This window comes from Anomalospiza imberbis, chromosome Z (genome assembly GCF_031753505.1).
Source record: "Anomalospiza imberbis isolate Cuckoo-Finch-1a 21T00152 chromosome Z, ASM3175350v1, whole genome shotgun sequence".
Taxonomy (NCBI): domain Eukaryota; kingdom Metazoa; phylum Chordata; class Aves; order Passeriformes; family Viduidae; genus Anomalospiza; species Anomalospiza imberbis.
In genome coordinates, this window is record NC_089721.1 from 26872509 (window position 1) to 26898767 (window position 26259).

Here is a 26259-nt window from a genome sequence, read left to right on the forward strand (position 1 = left end):
GAATGACAAAATCATCTGAGCCTAGTTATAGGTAAAAGAGGAAAGCAGTACTTCATACCACACTACAACCTGAACATGTCCTAGCTCACTAATTTCTGTACAGGGAAGCCTATGGAAACATTTATCTAAAATTTAAATACACATATCTCTAAACAGAGAAGCTGTTGTTAAATGATTTAAATTTTCCTAACAACAGCAAAGGAAATACTATGATTGCTTATAATGGCTAGCTGATTGACTTTCAATGAAATTAATGTAGATAAGAAATAGAAAATTAGTTGAGTTTTTATATGGTTTTGAAAACTTCTTCATTTCATGGACTTGATTTTATTAGTGTAATCCTAGTTAAATCTTTCAATAACAACTCCAGGTTTGCACAAATGTCCTACCAAATGTAATTTTGTACAAGAAATCACAGTATTTTACCACATAAAAATTTCTTAATGTGATGTGACCAAAATCAGTGAATTAGCATAAGTACTCCAGAGACGTGCTCAAAAAAGAAAAATTATTTGAAACACTTAGTTTATAAAATAACGTTTTATTTAACTGCCATGTTGAGAGTATAAAAAATGTGAACATTACAGTAGTTTCAGTCCAGAATAACAACTAGAGCTGCAGCAGTGTGATCCAAAAGTGATGGTGAGAGGCAAGGGGTTATGTCTGACACTAGGAACACAGTCAGGAAAATACATGGATTTTTCTGCCTGGGTGTGGAAGGCTGCTAGCAGAGGTAATACACAGCTATTGCTTGCAGGCCACAGTCACATGCAGTCTGTAGTAATTTCAGTGTTACTGTAGAGACAGACTGGAAATAAAGAAGACGACAGAGTTACAGAAAGACTTTTCTTTAGTCTCCTCAAAAAGAGATCAGACAGAGCTGAAAAGAGCATCTAAGAGGGCTTTTACTATTTCTATTCCAGTCCATGTGAGAATAACTGCTGCTTCTACAGGAGTATTTTGTTGCTTTAAAAGATTCTGACATCCACTGGAAGTACAGGTTTTGCAACAGATTAATTCTTTTATCTTCTCATCTTGTATTTGTCTCATAAGACCCAGGATGAAAAGTTATGCAGTCTATATTTCAACATCATTTACAATACCAACAGTATGCACTGATGTAGAACCATTAATTTTGGAAGCACTCAAAGTATTAGTAAGATGGAGCCACCCGCTGGCTCTGGAAAGTGTCAGGAAGAATATGTATCTTAAAATGCTGCTTCTGCAAGTAGGTAATAAGATTACTATTTCTCAGCAGTTTCTACTGAGGGCTTTTGAAGTATGCCATCTTAGTGTCTCTGAAGAATTTTTTCCATGTAGTTAGTCCACATCTCTTCCCTGGTTAGCCAAGCCTCCATTTTGCAATCACTTACAAGCACAGTTAGCTCTTACGCCATAGAGCCTCTCATGTGCAAGGAGGTTCAACAACAAGGTTTATTGCAACTTCAAATCCTCTCCATATTAGCTTTTACATAATTAAAAGAGCCAGACCAATTAAAAGTCCATAGACTAATTTGAAAAGGAATTAATGACAGAACCCAGAAGCTATAAAGAGAGATGTATCAGAAACTGAATATTGTTGCATATTATTATTTAAAAATCATTGTGCTAATTATTTTAATAGCAGATTCTGGATACAGATTAGATGCTGACAAGATGAACAAACTTGAAATGCATGTTGTATATCATACACACTTTTCCTGTAATACTTACTTTCTTCACAAAATGCACTAGGAACCTGACATAATTTTGCAAAGCAGAAGTTTTATTTTGCTGGACTTTACCTTGATTTATGCAAATTAGACATGGTGTAAAATATGATTCTTCATATTGACCTCAAATTTGAGGATCATTCCTGGGTGGAAAAGTGCCATAAACACTTCTGAAGTTAGACAACTGCCACTACAGATAAATGATGTAAAATTCAAATCATATAATGGGAGTATTAAAAGTCAGAATAACCCCAAAAGAAGAAAAGGAACTAAAAAAACACCTGAAACTGGTCTACACATTTGGAGCTCTTTCAAAGTGCACGTGCAGCAGCCTCGGAAACAGGATGTTACTGTAAAAGAATTCTGTCCATGAGCATCTAAATTCCACCCAGTAACAAGAACAGTATAAAAGGATACACGGAAAAGTGTGTGATGGGGACTATTTCTCTGTGTGCTCCTTAAGCAGGGTTTCTGGGATGCTGAGAGCTCTTCAAAGCCTGGCTCTGAATATTTTACTGGACTGGCCACCAGGTAACTGATGCTAATGTAGTTTTTTATGTATTTTATGATGTCTCTTATTGTTACAGGAAGGATCAAATTTAATCCTACCTGCAATAATAATGTTGAAAAAATATTGTCATTTGTTGTAACATTAGATTGCATTTGAACTGGAGTCTTACTAAACATATAATTAGACAAATTCTATAAAAGGAATAATTATATATCATAAATTCTATAAAAGGAATAATATAATAAACTTTTCAAGCTACAGATAGGCAATATCTCTTTTCTCCAATTATCAATACTGCTTGCAAATATATCTCTACCTACTTAAAAAAAATTCTTTTCTTGATCAGATTGCTGTATTCTTTGTCTATGCATAAATACGAGAACAGAGGAGAGATTTGCGGCTTGATCAAGAGGTAGAGAGTGACTTTTTTCTGGATTACCAAATTACTAGTATGGTAATTTTTTTAAAATTCATCATAGACTAAGGAGATATATGGATGTGGCAGCCACTCTGCATTCAGAATGAGACAACCAGGTTCTTCTAGGTACTGAATTAACTCTAGACCTCTGAAACCCCTGGTTGTGTCATGTGCAAAACCTGTAAATCTTTCAGCAGTAGTAGCTGCAGGGTTTCTCTGGGGCTGTTAACAAGCCTGTAAAGTACTGCATGGATTGTGTGAAAGCAGCTAGAGAAAACCTGTAGTGAATGAAGTTTTTGGGAACAAACTTGGTCCTCAGAGCACTTCTTGGAGATGCAGCATAGGAAACAGAGAGTACACTGCCTGCTGTAGTTTTCCAGAGAAGGATATTAGACTCACTGGATTAGAATTAGATTAGAATAACTGGTTATATATTCCCTGAAAAGAGAAGAGCTTACCAAAGAAACATTTTGATCCTACTGATAAGAAAAGGTTGGCAAGTCCCAGGACCCAGTGAATCACAAGAATCATCTCACTGACTTTGTACACTTCAAACCAAAGACTAAAAGCTGACATTTGCCTTTTTGGTAGTTGTACTATATAGATTAAAATCAATGTAAAGTTTGCTCCCATCAGCAAATTTCAAGTGTGGTATTGTGCAATCCAGTTTAACTCAGACAAATGTTGACTGGAATTTGAGCTTCCAGATGACATCTGCAGGAAATTTGCTGAGAAGTTTGTACAGTAAATTCAAACCGTCATTCTCTACTGAAAGTGAGTTCTGTAATGTTCTTCCTGTACTGTGTTCTGAATCTTTGTAGAGATTGCTAAACTTAAGCAGTGGAAGAAAATACCTACTTCTGACTCACCACTTCTCCCCTTAAAGCCATGGTTGGGGTGCACAAGTGCATCCAAGGAATGTGGGGGCTGACAGGACCATCAGTGCCGTGCAGGTTGCGATACAGCCCTGCAGATTTCAATAACACTCCAGGTCTTTTTCACTGGAGCAGTTGTGGGCAAATATATCACTGATAGCCCTGCATTTTTTAGTGGACATTAGGGATTGACAGCTCCCTTTAGAGTACAAGCATGAAAATCCTGAGTCTTTTTATACTGCTGTCAAATAATGTAGGATTTTATGTATCTTGTTGCTTTCTAATTCATGCAACAAATATGTGATGATTTTGTACTGATTTTGTAATGCAAAAGAAAGTAGAAACCCTATGTGAATTCAAGTTTCACCTTCTGACTCAACTCTGCCACCTCTGAACAGTAGAACTTTTGCTATTTAAATATATCTTTCTTTGTAATTTATGTATATTTTAATACTTTTAGGGATTTTTAGATATATATATTAATATTTTATAAACAGTTTTCAAGTTACTGGTATATTATTTACATGTAAGAAACCTTTTATTTCAAGATGCAAACCCCCTGCTTTTTTTTTCAAATTTTTTTGATCCAAAGTGATATTTTTAGACAGATAGCTAAGACTGAAACAAAAGAGATCCCACATGTGTGGAATCTCTTACTTGTTTTCATATTTTGCATGCTGCCTGGTATGCCCAACCCTTCAATTACCTCACTGCTATTTTCAGCTTACTTACTAGATATATTTTACAATTTTATAGTGTGTGCTTTTGTGCCTTTGACAGCAAAACTCACACTTTCCTCACTACAGTAACCTACTCCCTGAACTATTAATTAATTGCTAGCTCAACTCTCACCTCCCATTCTTTAGGATATGATTTGGAGAAGCCTAATGCCCTGACCATCTGTCTTCATCTGAAATATTTTAGTGTTGGAATTCCTAATACTATTGTAGAAGGGAACTGAGTAAAATATAAACTGTCACAGACTTCACAAATACGTCACTCTTTACTTATGGCACCATGAGCTCTGAGCAATGGCTAATTGCTAGGTCTGCTAATGACTGTGAGAGCCCTGTGAGGGATTCATGGTTGAGTCAATGGGGAGATGTGGGCCTTGGGGAAGAACCCCTCTGGGGACAGTGATTTGTGTATTTGGCCTACCCATGCTGGAACTCAAGGTCTGACCTATGGCAGGCAGTGTTTACAGCCGTAGCAGTTGTATTTATGGATTAATCTTTGAGTATCTGGAAAAACCCAAACAAATCCAAATCAAATGTCTTTCTATTTGGTGAAATTATAAACATTATTTGAAAGACCTAAAGTTGCTGTTATTATCAGCCACTGAAGAGAAAATCCTTGACAATTATATTCTGTAATTTGACTCTGTGCAGAATCATCCAGATATCAAAGTGCTACTCAAGCTCATTACTGCTCCCTGCTGTCCCTAAATACAACTTCGTTTCTGGCAGCAATTCCTAGGTACGTAGGCTACTGTCCTTTAGGCCATCCACATGCACTCATCCCAAAGCAAAGTCATTCAGTGACCGGTTAGATGAAGAAAGAATGGGAATGTGGCTATTGCATGGAGTGGTTCTGAGACTGATGAATCTAAAATGGATTTCAAGCATGTTTCTGCCCACCACCAATCAGTTCTTGTAGTTGGCATTACCTGGTATTGAGATCTCCCATCAGAACTTTCAGCATCTGCAGTACAAAGCCAGGTGAGTGCTTCAATAAACCCCTCAATAACATGACATGGTCTTGGCAGCAACAGCAGTAGCTGATAACCTTCCCCTGAGTCAGAAGCGTATTCTGCAAGTTCAAGCAGCATATTTTTTTAATATACTCCATCAGCTCAGCATTTTCTGGTAACTGAATTAAATTTATCTATGTGTTGCTTTGTGTTTTCCTATATTTGCCATCCTATTTTAAATGTCAGTTCCTCAAGTACTTGACTTTTCAGGTGGTATTTCCAAATGCTAGCTAGCTACATAAGGACTGATTGGCCTCCAAGATCCAGTAAAAAAAGGTGCACTGTAGTATGTGTTGAGGCAAGTTTGTGGGATTTTTCTGCATAATTTATGATACTAAGAGAACTTTAAGAGCCTTCTATTTGGAAGGGGGAAAAATAAGCCTAGAATTCGTTTTGAATAAGGAAGAGGTGGTAGTACTAATCTGTGATGCAAAAGTCATCTGATGGATTTACTTTGTGGAGTTGCAACTGGGCAGAGTGTTTGGTTTTCAACCAAAAAATCCTTTCATTGCTTGGTTGGGTTTTTTTGGTTGTCCTTTGTTTTTTTCTCTTTGGGTGGATTATTTGGTTTCGATTGTTTTATTTATCTGGTGTCTTCCTGTTAGATTGCTGCCACATTCTGTGCATTAAAAACTATTGCTGAGTTAGCTGAAACACAGAAATGGGTTACGTGTCTCACAGAGTTCTCAGGCACCTCAGGTCAATATGGTATGAGGTATTAAAGAGGCAAATAAAGTGACCAAAAAGAGAAGAGTGACCTGTTTTTACAACAGGCAAGTAAAATTCTGCTGAGCTCTGTGCTCAGACAACTGTGCTGCTGTTAGTACGCACTAGTTCACACTTGCTGTGCTCACACTTGTTTGGGGATGCAGATTTTATGTTGTAGTCATCGCTGTTGCTGTAAATCTGAGAACTCCTGGAAAGCTCATCCCTCTCCACGTAGTCCTGAAGGTAAGGCAAAATCCCCCTTCAAACAGTGGTAGACTATGACCTGCTCACTAAATCTTCATCATTGGCTTAGCTCCCTCTTGTAATTCCCCTTTTGGGTGGAGAAAAATGTGCTGGAGAGACTGAAGGAAAGCTAAAATACTTGACTTAGAAAGAGAAGATTCCTTCTCTATTAGAAGCAGGAAAATCTGTGTCACCTGAGAGTCAATCTGCATGTGGGCTTAAATCCTGCTATTGAGTTCCCGTGTTGCAGTTCTGTAAGACATAAAGTGTTATTTTATTATTAATGAGTGGGTGTCCACATCTGGTGTCTCAGCTGATAGGGACCTTCTTCCATAACTTGTGGGCTGACTGTGGCTGCTGAGGTGAATAATCTATTTTAAATACTCACTGGTTTGCTTCACTATTCACTATGCAATTGAAAGCATTTATCATTTCTGAGAAACATATATTTATAGCTTTTCTTTTATGTTCCACCTTAAAGGGCTCTGCATACTTACTAGCAGATGGTAGTGAGCATTATATATTTCACATTTGTTTGTGGTTGCCTGTATTTCCTGCTGTTAGCAGTCCAGCAGAAAGCTAAAGGAGTAGCAGCAGGAGTACAGGAGTACAGGAGTAGCAGCACTTAGGGTTTTACTCAGGGTTTTCTAAAGAGCAACAAATTCACTCAGAGCTCTTTTCAAAATATGGACATTTAGAGGTAATCACAGACAACTAGGCAATAATAACTGAAATGCATCTTCTGTGTGACTGTCAGTGCTTCTTTTATATTTGTAAACTTCCAGTCATGTCACATTTTGCCCTGGCTGTTTTTCATTTCATATTTCAAAGTGCTAATTTTTTAACACAGTGCTGATCCCTGTTTCAAGGCTGGTTAAGTTTGGTGTTTGCTTCCTGCCAGCAAGGTTTTACACAAATGTGTACACCCTTTTGTGATGGAGAACATAATAATGAAACCACTGGATGTTTTATTTTCTTTCCCACTTAGACAACAAATGGGGTATGACTGCTGCTCCTTAATGGGTCATTTTTTTTACCCTGAGGAAACAAGTTTCCAAGGCTTGCACTCTTACAGTAAATTGCATTCTGTTTTCTCCTGTTTCATTAGGGTACACTCATCTTTGGTGACGTTTCTTTATATGACTCTGTACATGTATCCCACAGGCTTCTCCTCCTGCCTCGGGCTATGTTGGGATAAGCCGGAGACATGGGCGGCCACCCAGCGTGCGGACTCCACTCCCCGCCGGCAGTCCCCCGTTTGCAGGGCATCGGGCATTCCCAGGCGAGTATCAGTGGCTCAGGTGCACTCAAAACCAGGCGAGGCACGCCTGGAGCGACGAAGAAAAACAATCGCGCTGACCATTTCCCTCTGGGCGCTACCAGCCCGACAAAACGGAGCCGCGCAGGGAGCCCAGCCGGGACCGGTGGGGCGGAGAAGCGGGAGGAGCAGGTGAGGGCGGAGAGGTGCCCTCGCGGGCCGGGCCGTGCCGTGCCGTGCCATGCCGGGGGCGGGCGCAGAGGATGCTGAGGCCGGCCAGCGGAGCGCATCCTGACGCAGCGGCGGCCCGAGCCGCGGCGGGCGGGCGGATGGCTGGCGGCGGCGGGGCGCCGCGGGGCTGAGGGGTGGCGCTGCCGCCGCGCCTCTCCGCGCTGTGTCGCGCCGTGCTGCGCCGTGCAGTGCTGTGCCACGCCGTGCCGTGCCGTGGTCGGCCGGGCGCCTCTGCAGGCTGGCCCCCTGCGGCTGCCTGAGGGGCGGCAGCGGCGGGCGGGCTGCCGGGATGATCCGGTTCCGGAGCTCCAGCATCAGGTCGCTGAGCGCGGAAATGAAATGCACCGTACGGCTGCTGGACGACTCCGAGATTTCCTGCCACATCCAGGTGCCGGCACGGAAAGGGGCGGCGGCGGCGGGGCGGCTCGGCGGCTCGGGGGGCGGCGGCTCTGGGGGCCGTGTGCGGGCGGCGGCTCGCAGGTCTCAGGGCCCGGGCGGCGGCGCGGCTCGGCTCGGCTCGGCGCGGCTGCGGCGGAAGCTCCGCTCCCTGTTCTCGGCGGGCTCCGCGCACCTTCGGCGCGGCAGCCGCGGCTGCTTCGCCGCCTCCCGGTGCTGCGCCACGGCGTTGCACTGCACGGCGTGGAGCCCGCCCGGCCGCTGCCGGAGCCGCGGGATCCGTCAGGCTCCGGCACGCCCGACACAGCGTCCCTGTGTGCGAGAGGAGCGCTCTGGGCTACGATGGCTCGGGCGAGGAGGGAAATCCCGGCGGCGACTTCCCCGTCCCGCGAGGCGGTAACGGGGCGCCCCGGACGGCACCGCAGGCTGCGGAACCGATGTGCGGGAGGGCTCGCTCTCCGATACCGGGAAAGCCCTGCCTTGGAAGCAAGGCCCGCGGCGTGCGGTGTCGGGAACCGCCGTTACCGAGATAGCGGCCGGAGTTCAAAATTAATTTCTGCCCCTCTTCCTCTTCATCTAAGACAAAAGATAACTTAGAGCAGGCTTTTCAGTGATTGTAGTTGCTGTGCGGTTGGGAAAAAAGTACCCAAAAAAACCAACTTCGCCGTAGTCCCTCTTCCTAATTACTTTGTGCCTCTTTTTATTCCTTCAAGTAATAAGGATAAAGATGCGAACGCTGAGCAGTCTTGTGATTTTGTGGTGGAGCAGCAATGTTTGTAGTGTGTGAAAGCAGGGGTGTTTCAGGTGTTCCAACAGGAACTGCAACTCTGCTTACACTATGGAAGACTTACAGATTCTTACAGATTTAACTGCAGGCATTAAAATCAAGTTACCCTCTGAAATTTCCATAGTGTTCACAGAATAACAAAGATGAACTTGGCATCCAGATCAGAAGATGTGAGTGGTCTTTTAGGAAGTTGTTTGTCACTCACAGTTGATATTTCTGTCTCTCTGACAGAACTACAGCTTTAAATTGAGTTGGTAATCTTATACTAAGACCATTATGGCCAAAAATCTCCAAGTGCCATGAAATGCAAGTTCCATTTTTGCTGGGATTAAAAGATGTTTTTTGTTAGTTCCAACAGCGCTATTTAACACCAGAACAGAGAAAGATAGTTCCAGTTTAAAAGGACCTAAAACAATCACCTAGTCCAAACTGCCTGACTGCTCCAGGGCTGACCAGAACATAAAGCCTGTTACTGAGAGCATTGCCCAAGTATCTCTTTTTAAGGCACTGGCAGGTTTGAGGCATCAATTCCATGAAGCCTGCTCTAGAGTTTGACCATCCTCTTGGTAAAGAAATGTTTCCTGATGTCCACTCTGAACCTTCCCTGATGCAGCTTTGAGCCATTCCTATTCAATGTTACTGGATGCCAGGAGCAGACCAGCACTCCCTCTCCAGGTCCCCTCCCCAGGGAGCTGTACAGAGCAGTGAGGTCACCCCTGAGCCTCCTTCTCTCCAAACCAGACAAACCCAGAGCCCTCAGCCTCTCCTCAGAGGATGTGCCTTCCAGCCCTTCCACCAGCTCTGTTGTCCTCCTCTGGACCATTCCAGGACCTTCCCACCCTTCTCAGGCTGTGGGGCCCGGCACTGCACACAGGACTCAGGGTGAGGCCACCCCAGGGCTGAATCCAGCAGGATGATCCCAATCACAGCTGGTGATGCTGTGTCTGATGCACGGCGGGATGGGGTTTGCCCTCCTGGCTGCCCGGGCACACACTGCTGGCTCAGCCTGAGCTGCTGCCGACCAGCACCCCCAGATCCCTTTTGCAGGGCTGTTCTACACACACTCCTCTCCCAGTCCATGGTTATGTACTAGTTACTCTCGAATGACATGTAACCTGGAAGTAACAGGAAATTACTGAAAACATTTTGTACATGTATCATACTAGTGCTCTTATCAATGAAGAGCATGGTTAGAAGATTTATTAAGAAGCAGCATGGCCTTCAGAGTCTTTTCTTGAAGTTTAATGCAAGCTTTGTATAACTTATTTGGCACTTCTAAAATTAGTTTCTTTAAACAATCATAAATTTAAGGTCAGATTCTGAGATGGTGTTATGACAGCTCTTTGGGTTTGAAGTATTCAACAGACTTACATGTGCTGAGAGTATTCCCTTCAATGCACACAGGGTAGGAAAAAAGAGTTACTTTAGCACTTTAGGTGTTATATTAGGCAAGGTGAATCAATGAGCTCAGAACCAGTTGTATTGTGGCTCATTCTGCAGACAGGAGAAAAATCACTGTTGAAAATATTTTAACTGTTAGAGTTCTAAGGATAATTCTGAAGATTGAATTCTGTAATAATCTCATTTAGAACTTGTTTTCCTGAGTCTGCACTCTGACAAAAACATTTAAAATGTGTGATTAGCTCAGGTTATTTCTTTATCCTCCTGTGTGTGCATAGCCTTGTAGACATTAGAATGAATTAATGAATCCCAAACTACTCAACTTTTTGTCTTTCTTCTCTTTGTCAGACTGTATTTGAACTTCATAATGTGGACAAAACTTGCTCAGAGTATTTAGCAATACTATTTTTTTTTTTAATAAAAGAAACTCCCACTTTCCTGTTATAAATATATGTGCATATTGATGCATGTTCACTTGGACAAAATAGCCCAGATGATGTGCTGCTGGGTTAACAGTAGAGATGCCAGGGTTGTGCTGGCTGGAACATGTTGGACAGCTGTGTTTTAGTTATTAAGAGGATAAGAAATCCTAATTCTACAACACTGAGAAATGCCATCAGAGTCTCCTAGGGACACAGGATGCAGTAAGGAATTCAACAACTGAAATTCTTGCTGTGCATTTTCAGGGAAAAGAGAAGGGAGATGTGTAGCTGGTCGGGACAGTGAGGTGTGTAGATATGATTTGATACAGTTTAGCACACCAAGTTTTACCAAGCACTACTTTTTCAAGTATATCTTTCCAACAGTTGGCTTGTATACATAGCTTAGTGTCACAGGAACCTGGTACCACTTCTGGGCAGAGTTGTATTATAATTTTCAGATGTACTGTAGATCTTTGGCCCTACAAAATATGCAATCAGAATTGTGTTACTCATCTAAAACAGTGGGAGTTAGTTTCAGGAAAAATAAGTAGCAGCAGATATACTTAAAAGCTGCATGTGCACATGTGTGTATTTTTTTCTTTCTTCTGTAAATTTCTGTGTATAGGTAGGAAAAGAAAATACATGTTTCTTTTTATTATTGAAGTTCTTTCAAAGTAGTGTTTCATCAAGTCACCAAGCTAATAAATTCTGCTTTTGGAAATTACATTTATTACATTTTTTTAGCAATTAGTCTAGTGACAGCATAGGGTGCAGTGTAGGGAGAATCAGAAGTGAATCATGCATTTTTAGACTCCAGCCAACTAGTTATCGACTTGTGCAGCTGCCATGTAGGTCACCAAGTTGCTCAAGGCTAGGTTTGCAGCTCAAAGGTCAAGATTCAGTCTCATCTGATAGACTTTGTGACTGCAAAATAGTTGAAGTGGTGACAGACACAAGATTGGGCTGAGACCTGAGGGACACCTAACTAATTCTTATGGTGATGTTTGTTTTCCCATGATTTTTGTTTGTGAAGGCTCTCTGTGATCTGTAGTCAGACAGTTTTATAGCAGCAGCAGTTTTATAGTAGGGTGAAGCTGCTGCAGCAGAGCTGAAATGGAGAGGTTATGAAAAACAGCCTGAAGGGCCAGTGGCCACTGTCTGTTTCCATTTGCAAGAGAAAGAGGTGACCTGCTTGTGCAGCCTGCCTGATAAAGGAAAGAACCAAGGTTTGAAAGAGGGCAGTGGTGGAAGTAGGTCTTCAAAACTATTGGAAATGAGTCTGGAGCAGCAAGAAGACCTCCTTTCTGGAGGTATTAATGAGATACTTCTCTTCTGACTCAGTGACATGATGGGTAAAAACTTCCAGTTTTGCAGACTTCAAGCACTAACTTAATGCAGCAATTTAGTCTTTTAGTAACAATAGCCTAGACCAAGCCTTGGTTTAAACTATGCCACTTGCTCGCTCCTTAATTCAAGTTTTGCTTTACTCTTTGAGATGCTCAGGTCCAGCTGTGTACAACTGGAAATAAGTCTGAAATAAGCATGACTGAAGCTTTTCCTCTCATTTGGAGCTTGTTATTGAAAATGGTATGAACTTTGCTGTGTGTGTTGGTTTGTAGAAATACTGCATGACTAGGTCTTCTCGTGCCTCAGCCCATGTGTAAAATTCTGTTGTAATGGGGCCTTTTTAATGACACAGGTTTTGCTTTGAATGAGCTTTCCTGAACAAAAATCTGTTAAATATGTTTTGATATTCCCAAAAATATCATTTGGTTACAATGCTGGTTTTTATTTTTTAATTTTATTTAAATAGTTATTTGATTGTTGCTTAAAAAAATTGAGTTTCTATGTGTCCAGATTTTGAACAAGGAGATGTTATTTTTAAAAACTGGTTTAGGAATCAGGGAGAAAATACAGCAGAATAAAGCTTTGATTTAGTCATGGTCTGTTATTAGACCTTTTAACTTTTTTTTGCAGAATTTAAAATGAAGGTGATAAAATCTGAGAAAGCTCACTTCTTTCTGCTGCTGATAGTTTAATAGTGTAGAATGGTCTTGTGCTTTGCTAATCCAATTTTGGGAGCAGCTTCTGTGCAGTTTGAATACAGCTGCCAGTACTTTGGCTAATAATTTATTTCCTTGATTTTTTTTTTCTAATTTTCTTTTAAATGTGACATACACTGTTCTGTCTAGTTCTTCTTGTAGCTCATTGATCACTGAAAAGTTGTCTACTTGATTAATACTATCTGCTTGGTCTGTGTCTTACAGGCAAATGCTAAATTTAATAGAAATCTGCTAACCAGAGAACACTATTTAAAATTCCCATCCCTCAATAAAATGTAAAAACCAAAACAACATACTGAAGCAGGCTGTGAAGTAAAAGAGCAGTGACCACAAGTCTCACTGTGAAGGTATGCTGAATGTCAATGACTTAAAAAAAAAAAAAAGTGGGAAAGGGAAGGCAGCATGAAAAGGGAAGGCAGAGTGAAAATAGTGGAGAGGCCAGATATGAAAAAAAGGCAGCGAATCGTAGCTGCGGAAAGGGAGAGGTTAAGGGATTATGTAGACAGAAGGCAGGAGATTTAGTGAATTTATATTTATCCTGGAAGCGATGTCAGAAGTGTAACCAGCAAGCGCCTTGAGCTGCTGGATTGATACTACAGCGGTTCAAAATAGTAAGATGAGATAAGGAAGGAGATGCAGGTTAGGAAGAATTATTCTCTATGTTCTGTTGACACATTTTAGAAAATGCTCAGTAGGGCTTGCATTCCTGACTTCATGCTTGAGCCTCTAATTGTACAGTTACAGGGGGTACTTTTGGTGAGAGTTGTACATGAGAATACTCTCTAATTAAGCTAAGCCTATGGGTTAAAGCTATCTCTGTTGTAATTGCATGTGTTTGATTAAAGTTGATGTAATGTATTTATATTCTGTTTGTTTCTTGGGATTTGTTTTTTGTTTTTGTTTTTATACATTAATAATTCTTGAAGATGTGCTCTTAGCTTCTTCCAAGGCTGAAAAGGAAGCAGGTATAGAGCACGGTGCTAGAAGATTACTAGGGTGTTGGCAGTTTTCATTAAAAATTAAGAAATTAATTCTCTTGATGGATTTTGATATGTGTTCCTGAAACTTGGTACTTGCTTAACATTAGTTTCTTTGTCTCTGATAAAGAACAGGTGCATACCTAGGTGTAATACTGCCATATGGCTAACAATTCATAAACTCTGTTGTTCTCTCTTGCTATTTTTTAAGTGAAAATACTCACAAAGCTGGTGTATACAGAATTTTATCCGACATATACTAAATTGCAGCTGAACAGCTTTACTGTTTGCTAAAGCTTATTAATGATGAATTAGTTTTTTTCCACACTCTCATGCTGTCTGATTAATGATCAAAATCTAAAAATTCTCTGTCCTAAAGACCATAATCTTGCCTTTAATTTTTAACTGCCTGTTTGCTTTGTGTTGTGATTGTCATTGCAATTCATATTTTGGTTGCTAGTAAAAAAAGCATGTGTGCTTAAATATCTACCCAATCAATGGCTGAAGATGAAGGTGTGTTTCAGTAAAAAGAAACAATGTAAATGACAAATAACTTAATATATTGGTGGGTTTGCTGCTGAAGCCTAGAAACAAAAAGTTATTAAAAATACAGGTATCCTTACACACGGTTGTCTATATAAAAGAAACAAGCTAAAAGGAGAGTTGCCGGTTAAAAATGTAAGTATAATCTTTTCACTTTTCCACTCTTTTCAGCTTTGCATAAAAATTTTTACATTCGTTATGGTCAGGCATGTCTGGACACTAGCTGAAAGGTAGAAGTGGATCTGAAGTAATAATAAAAGGCAACTGGAAAATCTATAGCATGATGCAGCACTGCTTATATCTGCAACTGCAAATCATAATTTTGATCCTGTGCTGTAGGAAAGTGGCTCCTGAGAGATACAGAATGTTTTGCAAGAACTTCATGCACTTTTTGTCTTGAAAGGGCTTTTTGCACCTCACCACAAGGTTTTCTTTTACCTTGAGGCCCCCTTGTCTATATTAGCATTTTCAATGTACTGAGACAGATTGAATAGCAGAGGCAGCCAAGAAGAAATAATATGGCAGAATTAACCAGCCAAAATAATTAATTTGTAAGGAAGGAATATATTGTCATGTTTTGGTTGTATTTTCCTAGACTGAATCTCCTGTAGAGGTTAGAAGTTATTTAATAGTGTGTAGCACTGCTCCTGAACATTGAGCTTTAAAGAAAAGGAGAGATTAATGCCTTTCCTATGGGAAGGTGAAACAGAGAGTCTGAATGGTTTTTGCTGGTCCCCTGTAACAGATATTGTATTAAAAACTCAAGTTCTAAATACTTAGGTTAAAGAATGGGAAAATTGGCAGCTGATTTTTCTCTTCCTCCTCAAAAAAGCAGGTGGGTTGGAAGACTGGAAAGTAATTATCTCTGTGATAAAATACTTGTTTTCCGTAGAACAGGTTCTTGTTCTTCTGGGTATTTTGGCTTATTAAATCAAACATCCTGAAATGGTTTTCTTCATCTTCTTGTTGTTCTGTCTCTCTTTTTGCACTTCTCCATTCCCTAGTGTGGATAATGTCAGCCTGTTGGCAATGTTCATAACGTCCAGATAATCCTTCTCTCCTTTTCCTGTTAAAGTCAAGCTGTCAGCATATGTCTTTGGCTGTGCCTTTCTCTGCTGCATATGGAATGTATCTCCTTATAGTTCTTCCTTTAGCTGAGGCTTCTTGTCTGTTCCTTCATTTTTGATTGCTTAAATGCTGCTCATTTTTCTCCCTAGCCTTGTTTTCTCACAGACCCATTCTAGACCTTACAAGTCACATTTTTGTTCTTTCTTTTCACTGTGTTTTTAATTCCTTGTCTGAGAGTGAAAACACAGTTTTAATAATTCAGCATTAAATAAATCAATATTAAATCTTCTTTCTGGCATGAAAAAATGATAATGATAACAACAACAACAATAATAATAGCAACATCACACTATTCTTTCTTCACTCCTCTGCTGTAGGTTTATGTTATCTTTTCCAGCTATAGGCATTAAATTCCTAAAAGTGTTTCTGTTTTTCTCTTTTCAGGGTCTAACATGTTTTTGGTGGAGTTGTATTGATAATCAGCTCTTGTCATTTCAGTGTGCTTGCCATTTCAAGATAGGTGCTGTTTTATGGCAGTTGTAAGCCAAATGTGAACAGTAATCATCATATTTGTGGTTGCTGCTTATAGGAGTTACTGAAGAATAAACACTGATGATCTAGTACTGTTATATTTAGAGTAAAAGTTTCCCCTCTGGAAACTTGATAGGAAATATAACAATTTGTATATGGTTAGAAAACATATAAAATTTCTCAAGGCTGTTCACGGTCAGAAATGAAAAGGAAATGAGCAGTAAGGTATTAAGCTCTTTTTCAGCATCAGTGTTCACAAATGGAAATAACTCCTGCAGTAGTTGGAAGTCTGGTGATTCAAAATAATTGCAGTAAGATACATAAGTATTAAGTGGCTGCAAAATCATTGCTCTTTAAATGCTCCTTTAGGAAAACATGTTAAATGAGTTAACACCTTCATTAAAAATACTGTTATTTTTCCCTTGTTTGCTTGAGCCCCAGGAAGAACTAAACAATTTGTATTCAATATGAATTTTGCTCCTTTCAAATTTATTATATCACCATGATGTTTTCCCCATAGCAACTCCCTTTGGATTAGAACTGTACTTTAAAAAACACAAACCAAGATGATTTCCATCTGACCATTTTTTCCCTGATGTTATAATATTTAAACTTGCTATGAAAGGGCAATGTTGCAAAGATAACTTTGGAACTTCTGACAACACCATGTAAAATCTTTTTCATGCCATCAGTCTGTATGTCCACTTTTCACAGTTTTTCACATAATAGAAAGCTAAAAAAAATGGGATTACAAAATGAAAACAAACACACAATACCCTCATCTTCCAAACCCAAACAGTGTCAGAAGAATTTACAACAGCACATAATAATTTATTAAATATAAATAAGGTGAAATTGTGAGGATATTGATGCATGAAGTTCAAACTGCAATGGTGTGTATTTCTTTTGTTTCCAGATGCAGAGACTAGTCAAACGCTTTTGTCTCCAAAAGAGAGTGTCTATGTGTGAACTGCCTTTTGGGAATGGCCCCTGGACTCTCTATCTACCTGTCATTACCTGGGAACTAGTCAGCAAGAATACTAATTAGGAGAAGCAGTAATGTTGTGTCCTAGCAATGTGCCTGGCATGGGTGGTGGATTTCTACACTCCAAAATGCTTGGAGGGTTTTAGTAGTCTAAGTATAGATGCAATCTCAATTTTTTAAAAGGAAGAAAAAGAAAGAAAAAAGGAGATTTTTTTAATGACTGAAGATGTATTTTATAGTTTGATACTAAAACACGTGCAATGGTATCTGCGTTTATGGCGCTTTCATTTTAAGTGGAAAAAACTGAAGAATTTTGAGGAGGTTCTTAAACGGTTGTTGGTCACTAAACCAGGAGTCACGCTGGTTTTAGTTGGTGCTTACAAAACATCTGCATTTAGAATATGTGACTGTAATCTTGGATTTGTACCTGTAATCTGTTCTGTCATGACAGTCTTGATTTTTTTGGGGGAGTGTAGGGGGTATGTGTGTGCTGTTTCACTTGAGTGCTCTTAGCAACAGAGTCTAATACAAAAGTACTCTGCACAACTTCAGTTAATGCTGTTCTGTTTTCATTTTTGTGGACACAAGCTCCAAGCCCTATAGAAGAGTGATATATGAGATGTGGCTGTTTCTTTATTTGAAGATATTTGCAAAAATACTTGCAGATACTTGCAGATGAGAGTGGAGTGGAATGCTGTGCATGCTACAGAAATGCTACAGAACATGCTTCTAATCCTATTTATTTGGGCTTTTCAGAACAAAAGGCAGCAGATCTTTCACATTCACCCTATTAATTTAAAATTGAGAAACAAAGATAAATACTGCGCAGTCAGAGGATGGTACCTGCTCTTGTGTTAGATGGGACAGTTAGTTGTGGTATGAGTTAAACTCTGAAGCTGTGCTGTGCCAGCCTGAACTTCAGTGACTTCAAGAATTTATCTTGAGGCATTCAGTCTGCCAGTTGGTGGATGCACACCGCATTGACCCTGCTTGCTCCTGCTCTGTGTGAGTTTTCTTTAGCTCCATCCTTGGAAAGGGAAGGAAACAGCAGAAGCTTTTACAGACAGTGCTGTGAGTGATTCAGTGTGCAGATTCAGCCATTCAGATAAAATCACTCCAGCAGCTCAAAGTGCCCCTGCCATTTGCTAGGTGCATATCCAGAGAGGTTCTCTGTTTTGACTGGAGAGTTCACTTACATTTCCAGGATTTCTGGAGTTTTCTCATATGGTTTCTCAATTGGTACTTAACAGCCACCAGAATAGAGAAGAGTTGAGCAGTTGTCAGTCCCCAAACCAAACCATGCTGCTGGCTCATGGGATTAAAGCAAAAAGAGTGACACATCAAAATGGAAAATTACCAATCCACACAGTTTCAGGACAGTTCTGGTTATTTTTTGTGTGTGCACTGTATGCACCAAAGAAGTAGCAATTTTCATCCTCTTATCTTCTTGAGAATCAGAGGCTTGTATCTTGCTCAGAAGAATTTATGGTGTAATTTCAGTGAAAACACAAGGGGGGAATGCTTCATTCATATTGTGATGATGAGACCTCACAAAGTAATTAATGCAGGTGGCCTGAGTTTTAACTTAAGTGTGAAAAAATGTTGCTGTAGAAGAGAAATTCCAGTAGTGGGATGCTGGTATATGTGGGCATGTGGAAAATCGCGCTGTTGAAGGCCAGTGTCCACAGAGGAGACAGAGGCAGAAATAAACTTTATTTGAATAAATGGAGAGACCCTTGTGTCTCCTTTGTGCTCATGAGGAAAAGAACAAGACTTCAGTTGTGTAGAGATTTTGGTCATTATGTGCTAAAATGCAAAGATAGCAGTATTGGTTACATCTTACAAACTTTTGCACCTGTACTTTTGTTTCATTCAGTTATGTAGAAATTCTTTCCAGTGTAAGAACATATAGTTTTTAAATCGACAATCACAACCACTGAAGTAATTTTTACTAATCTAATATGTTCCCCTCCTTGTTTTATATTCACATTTGCTTTCCGGTGTCAAGGGGTGAGTTCTGTTTCAGCTAGGTTTGTGTGAATAACTGCTCTCTCCTGACTCTGTTAGACGCTCATTCATCTTGTGAGTGTAGGAAGAACTACAGAAGGCTGGGTTGGACTGGGGAGGAAGGGGAAGCAGGAATTACGGTTCTTCTCTCTGGCCACAGTGGTTTTGATTGCTACTCCTGCCTTTCAGCAACTCCCAGCTTACTGCCTTCTTTGTAAAGATATCAAATCTGTGCCTAGACACAGACTCCCTTCTGAGTCTGTGTCTAGGCACAGATTTGATATCTTTACCCTTCAACCCAAACTACTTTTTCAGATCATTGTTTTGATGAAAATGATCTGGAGTTAGTCTTTGGACAGGGATGGCTAGAAGTTCCATGCAATATTTTGGACAGAGATTGTTTTTCTGTTTTTTTTCTTGGGATGTTCTTGCTTTGGTTTTTTTTTTTTTTTTTTTTTTTTCGGGGGGGGGAGGTTTTTTTGTTTTGTTTTTTTTTTTTTTCCTTGGCTTGGCTTGTTTGTTTGGGTAATCTTTTGGAATTTATTTACTCTGTGAATTATCTGACTCGTTATATTTTGTTGCTCTTGTAACATACTCTCTGCATAGGGTAACATGTATATCTGTGTGTGTGGGCACACCCTATAATTTTCCTATATAGTCTGTACAGTTGTAAGGCTTTTATAATATCCTGTCTCTATGGGGATTTTTTGCAATTCTTTTATATTAATCAGGTTTTGCAATAACTACATTGTACCTTAAAAACTTAAATTTCTACACCTTCTTGCAGGTGTAATTTATTTTAATTGATTTGAAATTTATTTTAATTGATTTTAAAATTTATTTAAATTGATTTCAAAATTTAAAAAAATCTTACTTCTCATGGTCTGCTTGGCTGATCCCTCTCAACTCAAATCACATTCTTAAAATATCTTTTCCAAAGCTTTAATGGTATTTATGCATTTTTAAATGGAGATTTAAAAAACCTTACTGTTAAAAACTTACAGTATTTATAGTACAGATTTTTGCCCATTCTTTTTATTTGCACTATCATGTGAAATCCTGAATAATACTGGGGTGGTTCAAAAATAGTGGAAATGTTTCTAGGTCCTGCAGATGCTTTTACAAAGCATGAGGAAACAAATAACTTTTGACAACTAAACCTCCCATTCTTCCTGTTAAAACTCAGCACTGCTAATATATTATTTGATATGAATATTAATATATTTTAATGTTTCTTTTGTGTATGTGTATGTGTGTTCACTCTACAATTTATTTATACACCATGTCCAAGAAATGGTACATAGTTTTCTTTCATGAGTCATAAGTAGTTCAGTGGATAGCTCTGTTCGAAAAATAGGCACAAACTGAAAGTCCTGAAAAGCTCCAACATCTACTTTTTCACTGTTCTTTTTTTCTCTGTGAATGCTCTTGTTTCTTTGTGGTCAGAACTATCACTATAATCTGAAACCTGTAAGAAAGTTGTATTTTCTTTTTAGATTTTCCATAAATAGTCTACATTCTGATGATGGAAGAATGTAAGCATTGCATTTGATGTCTTCCATTAACCTGCTTTAAAAAGTTTTATTGTTTATTGTTTGGAAAACTACAGGGAAGATGCAGATGTGGATTTAGTTGCCTTTGGCTTCTTTCTTCTTCTCCCCACCCTTTGCAGGAGAAGATTTTGGTTAATTTTGAGGGCATCAATTTCTAAAAATTATTTTGATGTCTTTCTTCTGCTTAGCCAAGCTGTACTTTGGTGGTATTGCAAGAACAATTAGAATTCTACCAGGTGTTGACAGGTGTGGCCCAAGAAGCAGTGTATTATTCTTGATTCCCAAGCAGGTTATTGGTTTTGCTGGTGATGTCCTCACTCCTCTCCTGCGTCAGAGACAGCTCTGTGGTTCCCCTGCTGCCTGTCTCAGTATCTCGAATGTAATTTTTATTAACCTCTTTCCCTTGAAGCAAAACTCTATGTTTTCACATTTGGTCACAAAGGTAATCTGTTGAGAAAATAACTTCTTTGTTCTGATCACTGCATCAAAGTGGGTTTTAAACTGCTCTCCTAGTTTCTGTTTTTTAAAGAACAAGAAGGTAGGCACAGTGACATACATGACAATTCTTCCTGAAATTCTCAATTCACTGACTTTGCAGTACTCAAAGAAGACAAAAAGAGCTGTGATTGTGGAGAACATGCAGAGCTGGTTTATGCCCTACGTAATGTTTTGCACTTCTCTGAGAGATGCAGAAGAAATTGCATTTTCTAACCTCCCTCTGCCTTCTCTGTCTCCAGAGGATTTCCTGCTTACGCAGTAACCAAAACGTTTGCTGGAGGAGGATTCTGAGCATTTTATCCTGCAGACTGGATGGTGCAGGAAGATTATGAATCCATGGGGAAGCCAGTTTAACAAATTCTGTTTTCCTACTGTGTCTGTACAAATTTGATATTGCTTTGTAATTAAAGTTGAACCTGCTTCTACAGGATATTGTTTTTCTCATTTTGAACTGTGAAGATTTGCCCATGCATTCCTGAAATAGATCAGCTAAATATATGCTTAAGAAAGAAGGGAAATAAAAGGGAAAGTACTCTCCTCCCAAAGGTTCAGTAGGATTCTTGTAGCAGTATTTCTTTGAAGAAATACCATGAGTTGAGTTGTCTTGCTGAGAGAGGGGTTTCTGCTTTATGAACAAGATAATTGTATATTTCTGTTCAAAGTAAACATCATTCTGACACGATTAATGAATGTTAGATATTTTATGCACTCACTGGAATAAACAAAACAATGCCATCTCAAGCACTTAGTCTGTGGTTAATGTTGTGCCTGCTTTTGCACATTTTTCAGCTGCATCAGAGATCAAAATGAACTCCAGCACTTGAGGGCATGTGGGGAGGATTCTAGACACTGGAGGAAAGTGTGTCTGTAAAGCCTTAATGATTGCTCCTTCAAATACGCAGATTTGCTTTAACCAGTGCCAGATCTGCTGTAATATTGATGACATCCTTCACCTTATTAGTGGCCCAAATGTAAAAGAGCATATGCTAGTAGTCAAATTTTGTTCATTGCATAGGGACAACAAAAATGTTGAAGGCTACAAAAAGGATGTGGGCTACAGCTACAGATTTGGTGTGGAACATGCTTTCTCTTAAGTAAATGAAAAATGTTTACAGCTCTGACTTTTGTGTACGGGGCACATCCCCTGGCTTAGCTGGTGTGAGAATTTGATTAAGCAAATTCTGGAAGAGTTCTCCAACAGTGAGGCAATTAGTAAAATGTTGCAAGATATAATGGTAAAGTTGTATGGTGAGTGACTGCCTTTATCCCTGAAAGAGTATGAGAGTGTGTGGAGTACAAAAAGCCTGTTGCCTTCCATCTGCCTCGATCTTAGTCTGGAGATTTGATGAATCATTTGGCATTTAGGATACAGCAGTAGTAGTTGGTGAAAAATTAGACATGAACAATAGGAATGTTTAGCCAGACTGAGCAGTATTAGAGTTCAGTTTTATGGGCTTACAATATGAGATTGCAGAATGCCTGAAGTGGGGCTGCATTTAGCCAGGGTCATTGCCAGGACTGTGCTTCAGAAATGGGTTGATTGAGGTAGTCCAGTCCCTCATATCCAAATAAAGGATACTTTCCATGAATTGTGTGGTTTTAGTGGGACTATTCATCCCCTGATATCTATTTATAATGCTCCTATGGGGCATGCTGAGAGGTGTAGATTTTAAGGATTAAAGGAGATTTTAAAGATAAAATCTGATGTTGGGAGAGAGGCTGTAATGGCTGTTTAATTTGGAACACTTTCTCAGTTCTGCAAGAATGACTATAAAATTCAAAAATCTGAGATAGAATGATCTCCCTTCTATATATGTGGATACATTCATGTGGGAATATGCTCTATGATATTTGTATTTCAAAAGAAACATTTAGTTCCTCAGGTGGCTGTGTGGGATAGAGTGTTTTGCACTGCACTGGCACTTGTCTTCTGCAGAGCTCATGAATGAGAATGTGCTTTGCTATGAGTAGTGTAGAAAAATGAGTTACCATTCTTATTCATGGTCTGCCTTCTGAGCTTCTCCCATTTTTCAGAGAGAGGGGATGAAGCTTGCATTGATCATAGTGTATCTGTAATACTCACCCCAGGTGCAAGGTCACTATGTCCCCCTGAAGTGCTCAGGAGAGAAGTAGACATACAGGCTGCTTCTACACTGTCACTGTTCCAGAGTTGGTGGGTTTAATTGAAAAATTTGCTTTAGTGCTGTGCAGGGTAGATATTGTGTCTCTGAGGAATGTTAAGCATTAAGCTTTCCTGTATCTATACCATTCTCACAAGCTATGACCTTGTGTACAGCAGTGTTACTGCCAGACCTCAGGTGCACCAGATCATCTGAAGCACTCTATTTTTTGATATAGTTTACAAGACAACCATTTGGGAATAAAAATGGAGAGCACAGCACAGGTAACATTAAGAATTTCCAGAAATCACACCATATGCCTCTCAGGGGCTTATAATTTGGTGAAAGCAGAATCGTGTTCTTTCAGAGCCCATTGTTCCTCAGTGCCAGAATTGTCACAGATTATCAGTCTACCCTTTTATTCTTTTTTTTGCAAAAGGACCTGATAATAATTTTCCTCCATACTATTAATTTGTTTTCTCTAAGATGTTGCAATTTCATTTTTGCAGGATTTGCCATTTTTAAACTAAAAATGTATGTTGTGAAAGTTTGAACAACTTTCATTAAGAATATGTGTTATTTAATTTCTGTATTTTAAAAAAGCCACACCGGACAACTGACACTCAGATGCTTCAGTTGTCTCTGTATATCTAATAAATGCAAGCAGCTGAGAGCCAGCATGCAAATGACAGCTTGAAACAGAATGAAACTTGTGGAGTGCATTTCCATGGGCAGTGGCAGCAGTGTTTACTGCATTATCACATTATCACAATAGTGCCACAGAGCCTAAGGCATGGATAAGGACCCCATTTTGCACAAAGCAACACAAAGTAAGATGCAGTTCTTTGTCATGTCTAAGGACACAGACAGAGTGGAATAGTATATTATATATATAAATAAAATAGCTTGCTGCCATTTAGATGAGAAGTTGTACTTGAATCTGTGTGTGCTCTTGGTTCATAACAAATGGGAGGGAAAACATAGCAGTTTGTATGCATGTATTAACATATATTTTGCCAATACAGTTAATAAGTTTGATTGGACAATGTTCACAAAGGCAGGCAATAATTATTGAATCATCAGATGCAACTAAGTTATTTTCTGAGCCAGGGTTCTGAGCCCAAGTCCTTAAATTGAGACTGTTACCTACATGGGCACCAGTAGATGAAGAAATGACACAGGGCAGTGTGGTATGGTGGTCTCTGCATATTGCCATCTTTGCCAAGAAAAGAGGGGATTGGAACATTATAATGAAACGTGTTTTGCATTCAGTTTTTTTCTGCAAAGGGTCTGACCTGGAAGGAAATGCAGCTCCTTGTTTTGGAAGTTTAAAAAATGTACTGTGGGAGCTAAGAAGAACAGGTGATTGTTATCCTCTCTCACTCATGAGGAAGGAGACAAAGAGGCTTAAAGTAAGAGGGTCCTAATGGGCACCTGATAGGCTGAGCTACAACAGGGAACAGGTGGGTGAAAGTTATCTGTAGATAATCATGTTTGTGGCCCTCCACTGAACTTGCTCCAGGACCTCCATGTCTCTCTGGCACTGAGGAGCCCAGAACTGGGCACAGCACTCCAGATGTGCCTCAGCAGGGCTGAGCAGAGGGCCAGGATCACCTCCCTCAACCTGCTGGCACTGCTCTTCTTAATGGCCCCCAGGAGACCATTGAACTTCTTGACCACCAGGACACACTGCTGGCTCATGGACAGCTTGCTGTCCACCAGGATCCCCAGGTCCTTCTCCTCAGAGCTGCTTTCCAGCTGGTGTCTGGGGTTATTCTTCCCCAGTACAGGACCCTGCATTTGCTCTTGTCAAATTTCAGACAGTTCTTTGCACATCTCTCCATTCTGTCAAGGCTGCACTCTGGGTTACTGGCCACTGCTCCCAGCTTTGTGCTGTCAGTGACCAGCGGAGGAGACATCTGTCTCTTTGTCTAAATCACTGGGCTCAGTATTGAACCTTGGGGGCACCACTTGTGACAGGCCTCCAGTCAGACTCTGCGTCACTAACTGGTCACTGAGTCACCTTCTGGGATCTGCCATTCAGCCGGTTCTCAATCCACCCCCACATCCACTCATTAAGATGGTATTCCTGACTTTGCCTTTTATGTTATCATGGTACCTAAAGCTTTGCTGAAGTTCAGGGAGACAACATCCCCCACTCTCCCCTCATCCATTCAGCCAACAGTCCCATTATAGAAGGTAATCAGTTCAGTAAAGCATGACTTCCTTTTGGTGAATCCATGCTCAGTACTCCTTATCACCTTCTTGTCTTTCACATGCCCAGAGATGGTATCCAGGATGAACCATTCCATCACCTTTCCAGGGACCGAGGTGAAGCTGACTGGCCAGTAGTTCCCTGGATTCCCCTTTTTGCCCATTTTGAAGAACAAAGTGAGATTTGCTTTCTTCCAGTCCTCAGGCACCTCTCCTGATCACCACAGTTTTTCAAAGATGATTATCAATAGCCCAGCTACAGTGTTTGCCAGCTCCCTCGAGCATTTGTGGGACTCCCATCACTCCCATTGGGGCCCATGGATTTATGGATATCAGGTTTACCTAAGCAATCTCTAAGCCAATCTTCTTCAACCAAGGGAAAGTCTTTCTTCCTCCAGACCTTGTTCCTGGGTCGGGGATTCCTGAGGGCCGGTCTTGTCAGTGAAGACTGAAGCCAAGGTGGCATTCAGTATCTCTGCTTTCTCTGCTGCCTCTGTTGCAATGGTTCCTGTTTCACACAGAAATGGGTTCACACTTTCCTTTTTGCTCTTGATGTATTGGAAAAAGCCCTTCTTGTTATCCTGGAGGTTCTTGGCTGGATTAATTCCAAATGGGCCTTGGGCTTCCTTGTTGCATTTTTACATACTCTGACAACATCACAGTAATTGGCCCAGGTGACTTGTCCCTGTTTTCACCTCCTTTATATCTCCTGGCTATGTTTGAGTTTTGACAGGAATTCCTTGCTCATCATGCACTGGTCTTGAGCCTGGATGAAGTGATTGTTGACTGCTCTAGGATCCTTCTCCCTGTAGAGCATGTTCACATGAAATTCTTCAGAGAAGGCCCCTGAAGAGACTGAAGTTAACTCTCCTGAAGCCCAGGGCTGTTTCCTCCTCAAGCAGTACAGAATTCCATGATCTTATGGTTACTGTAATGAAGGTTGCCACAGCCTTCACATCTGCAACCAGACCTTCCTTATTATTTAGTT

The 26259-nt window shown here is 40.2% G+C and overlaps 1 protein-coding gene across 2 annotated transcripts in view; it reads left to right on the forward strand.

The window, feature by feature from the left end:
- Window positions 1-7409: 7409 nt before the first annotated feature.
- Window positions 7410-26259, forward strand: part of FRMD3 (FERM domain containing 3) — a 144526-nt gene continuing 125676 nt past the window's right edge. The window contains exon 1 of one of the 2 annotated variants that reach the window (XM_068176545.1): window positions 7410-7667. In XM_068176545.1, the coding sequence (XP_068032646.1) occupies window positions 7425-7667 (243 nt within the window). In that variant the 5' untranslated portion in view covers window positions 7410-7424. Of the gene's footprint in view, window positions 7668-7761; window positions 8095-26259 lie in introns of those variants that run through there. The other variant, XM_068176546.1, reaches the window with a different exon arrangement.